Source organism: Octopus bimaculoides, chromosome 25 (assembly GCF_001194135.2).
Source record: "Octopus bimaculoides isolate UCB-OBI-ISO-001 chromosome 25, ASM119413v2, whole genome shotgun sequence".
Classification (NCBI taxonomy): domain Eukaryota; kingdom Metazoa; phylum Mollusca; class Cephalopoda; order Octopoda; family Octopodidae; genus Octopus; species Octopus bimaculoides.
In genome coordinates, this window is record NC_069005.1 from 1,564,493 (window position 1) to 1,568,985 (window position 4,493).

The 4,493-nt window shown below is 39.4% G+C and overlaps 1 protein-coding gene across 2 annotated transcripts in view; it reads left to right on the forward strand.

Annotated features, from left to right (window-relative positions):
• The window catches only part of LOC106876042 (rab5 GDP/GTP exchange factor), a 24,285-nt gene extending 20,152 nt beyond the window's left edge, over positions 1-4,133 (forward strand). For both annotated transcript variants that reach the window (XM_014924425.2, XM_052976846.1), the window contains 4 exons: positions 378-496; positions 1,030-1,290; positions 2,770-2,997; positions 3,727-4,133. In XM_014924425.2, the coding sequence (XP_014779911.2) occupies positions 378-496; positions 1,030-1,290; positions 2,770-2,997; positions 3,727-4,118 (1,000 nt within the window). In that variant the 3' untranslated portion in view covers positions 4,119-4,133. The remainder of the gene's footprint in view (positions 1-377; positions 497-1,029; positions 1,291-2,769; positions 2,998-3,726) is intronic.
• Positions 4,134-4,493: the final 360 nt, after the last annotated feature.

A 4,493-nucleotide genomic window follows, 5' to 3' on the forward strand; every position in this document is an offset into this window, starting at 1 on the left:
GACACCTTGGGCAAGTGTTTTACGCTAAAGCCTCAGATCAACAAAAGCCCTCTGAGTGGCTTTGATATGTAGAAACTGAAAGAAGCCTGTTGTGTGTGTGTGTGGCTCCTTGCCTTGACATCACATGTTGTTATACAAGCTGTGTTCTTCGTTTCCAATGTTCCATACAAACATGTCTAGCCACAGAGAAATATTACCTTACTAGGAAACAGGTGAGGATTAGCAACAGTGAAAAACCCCTCTCATCAAATTCTGTCTGACCCATCCCAGCCTAAAAAAAGTTGACATTGAAACAATGATGAAGAAATATTTAAAACTTTTTTTTTTTGTTCTTTTCTACAGAATTTTGATTTCTATGTTTTTGTTATTTATTTCAGACTGGCTGGACTTGGTGACTCCCCTCCATCTTTCTCGAAGTTTGAAGAGAAAAAAACCCAACAGACAAACAAAAGAAGTCATACAGTGAAATCCATCTTCAAACGACCCTTACAGAAAGGTTTGTTACTATTATTTTGAGCTTGTAATTTTGGCTTTTGTGTTGGAGAAAACTTGCTGCCCACCTGTCCAAGAGTGGCACAACAGACATTACTGGTCCTTTAGTATTCAGATTATTCTGTTAAATGTAATACAAATGTAAATCAATCGACATTGATTTGAATTAATCATGAATTATCTTGTAAGTTTGAGATTTCAATGATATTTCAATGAGATTTCAATGAGATTTCAATGATTGCTGAAGTTTTGAATGGCATTGTTAGGTATAGGGACAGGCATTGTAATCTCAGCCACTTAGATGTCATGTTAACCAGATTAAGTTCAAGCCTTATCAATACTAGGGCTCATGGAAGACCTGAGTATGGGGTTTGGTGCCCATGGCCTTCAAAGGCTCTCTGGTTCTGATGAAATCAAAGTGAATAATAAGCCAGTCAATGATCATGGACAGAGAAGGAATTACAGAGGGCTTCTAGTAACAATCATTGCTGTTGTCTCACTTATAAATGCTAAATCATTTTTTTTTCATTCTTCCAGAATCTTCTCCGGATCAATTGGCCACCCGAAAGAAAGAGGTGCGACGTGCTAGCCTGGAGAGTCAGCAGGTTGGTGGTGAATTTGCTGAATTCCTTCAAACCTTAAAGAAGCCAGTTGCACTCGATGTTTCCAAACGAGTGCGAAACTTGAATGAACGGATCCATAACCTCACTGACTATTCCATTGAGGAACTGTCTGAAATGGTGCAAGATTTCTACCAGAGCATGTCTGATCAATTCCATGGAACTCCGCTTTATAGCAGTAAGTTTGAACAGTTTCATGGTTTTTTTCCATACGTGGTTTCATGCCAAACATATTCCTAATGGAAAAAAGGGGTGTACATTTTATGAAGAAAAGTCCAGGGTCTTTTTCTTGTTGTAAGTTGAAGACTGTAGGAAAAAATGTGGACAGGATGGAATTCCAGAGAATTAATATTCTGGAATGGAAAGACTTGAATTTATGTTTAGTGCAGGGGTCTAGGGGTAGTGGTGGACAGAACATGGGGTGATGAGGGAACTTAAAATGGAGTGAGGAATGCTTGAGTGGAGGTAGAGACTGGCCAGTTCCAAAGATCAGTGGTCAATGTAGTAACAGTAGAAAAGGCTGAGTGAGGAGACACAGCATTTGTGTGGGGATTGCTAGGGGTGAGAGCATGTGGGTGAAGGACTTCATGCCAATCAATTGGATAACCGTTTACTGGATGTATAGCAGCAGCAGCAGCAGTCCTGAAATATGAGAGTGGCTTTTTGAACTTTGGTACAAGATGTATCATTTGTTGGTGTGGGGCATGGTTGGGGTAATTTTTGTAATGAAGTCTTTGCTATGGTAAAGAGGAATGATTGTCTATGAAGCAGAGGCATCTAGCATTTACAGACTTTGAAGTATCAAATTGGGAGTTTTTCATGTTTAGGGTGGATTCTGTATAATAAGATTTTTCTTTGATATTTATAGCTTTGTATTGTTGAAGGTAAAAAGATTATATGACCCCAATTAGGGGCTGGTTTTAGGGTCTCTATTCATGGAGTCAGTGAGGGTTTCATATGAGATGTCCAAGTTGTGTGTATGCTTCAGTGGTTCTCAACCATTTCTTGCCAATGGAAACCCTTTGGATTCTTATTTTACTTGAATGGACTCTAACCCTAGCCATTCAATGTTTTAAAAATCCTATTTTTAATATTGACTGTTATTAGGAATTGTGTAAAAAAAATTAAAAAATAGAAGTGCAAGCAATTTTATGCCCCTAAATTTTAATGGAGTTCTCGTATGGATCCTCAAGAGTCATATGAACCTTGGTTGAGAACACCCTGGGGTAGATGACAGTCGAGTGCAAAAGGTAAAGGAAGAATAAAAGATGGTATCATGTTTCGGAGTGTGTGTGTTGATAAATAAGCCAATGTATAGGATGTGTGTGTGTGGTGGGGTGCAGAACCAATCTTTGAGGGTTGGTTTTGTTTCTTCTTTACACAGACACACACTTCCTCTCCTATACATTGAGTGTACAGGTGGAAGTGGAGAGTATCTAGACTAAAGAATACTCCATCAGCACAAGATGCAATGATGCCAATATTGAGAGGTGGAAGGAATTCATAGAATTAATCTCATCTTTTTGTCTCAGTATGACTGGAAATTATGGGCCAGTGGAACCAGAAACGGTCCCTGTAACCTGGTTGACTTATTAATCCAGCTCCCAGTTTTTCTACTCGTCTGTTTTCTATCCTAACCTCTACTCATACTCAACAGGTTGCACTCCAGAAACAACAGAACAGCTTATGGATTATATAGAAAAATTCATCATGACAACTCTGTACCGGTTGGTTTTCTGTTCTCCACACACCAATGATGAGGAGAAAGACTTGACCATCCAGGCTCGTATTCGAAGTTTCCATTGGGTCAATCCACAGATGCTGGACATGTCTATTGCTGAGCACGAATCTGCAGTTCGACAACTGGTGGACCAGGCAATTACAGGTAAATTGATAGAAATGGTAAAGCATCAGACTAAATGCTTTAATGAATTCGTTAACAGTTTCACATCATCCTTGATCGGGTTAACCATTGATAAGAAACAATCCATCCATAAACATCTATTTTTGTTTGAGAATAGTTTAGCTGCTATTTCTAGCAGGTTAAATCCCTGCATAACTCTCTCTCTTTCATCATTTCAACATCCCCCCTTTTCTGTGAACAGCTGAAATATGTTGAGGCAGATTTTCTATGGCTGGATGCCTTTCCTGTCACCAAACCTCACCTTTTTCAAAGCAAGATAATGTTTCCATGTGGCTGAACAAGTTTCAATGGAAAATTGTAAACAAAGAACACAGCTTGTATGACGGGGATGCTTGTTTACAACTATCAGAAGGACACACACGTGCGTGGGTATATATACACACATATGCAATGAGATTCTTTCAGTTTCTGTTTGCCAAATCCTCTCACGAGGATTTGGTTATCACAGGGCTATAATAGAAGACACTTGCCCAAGGTGCCATGCCATGGGACTGAACCCAGAACCAAGTGGTTTTGAAGCAAACTACTTGACCACACAGCCACATTTGCAAGAATAATCTCAGGATTATTCTTGCACTTTTTAAATCACGTTTTTATATAACGAGTAATCTAAGAGCTAATTAGCTATTTCTGATTATATTTTATCAATGATGCTAATTTAATTGAACAAATAATTTGCTGATATTGCAGATATTATTGAAATGAATTCGAAACGTGCACCGCAAGACAAATTAGCATGTTTGGTAAAATGCAGCAAACATATATTCGAAGTGTTACGTGCATCGAAAGACAGTCCAGCCAGCGCCGATGAATTCTTGCCTGCTCTAATTTACATTGTCTTAAAGGCTAACCCTCCTTTACTCCAGTCGAACATCCAGTACATCACCCGGTTCTCCAATCCCAGCCGCCTTATGAGTGGTGAGGCTGGCTATTATTTCACCAACCTTGTAAGTATCTGGCTTTCACGTCGCAACTGTTTTCAACTGTTTAGCATTCAGATTACTTCTGTCAGATGTGGTGGCTTCTTGATTCATAGTTTTGAATCAATCGAGCATTGTCTTGTAGCTTTGAGACTTCAATGATATGATTGTTTATTTTTAGAATGACGCTGAAGAATGATAGGTGTCAGAGGCCAGACCTTGCCTACTTTAACATAAAACAGAATATTGGGGCCAGATATGGCCACTTTAAATGCTAAAGGGTTAACAATTAATCTGTGTTTGCTTTAATAATTCTCTGTAATTAGGTCTGTCTCTCTCTTTCATATATATGTATCATCATCATCATCGTTTAACGTCCGCTTTTATGCTAGCATGGGTTGGACGATTTGACTGAGGACTGGTGAACCAGGTGGCTGCACCAGGCTCCAATCTGATCTGGCAGAGTTTCTACAGCTGGATGCCCTTCCTAACGCCAACCACTCAGAGAGTGTAGTGGGTGCTTTTACGTGTCACCCG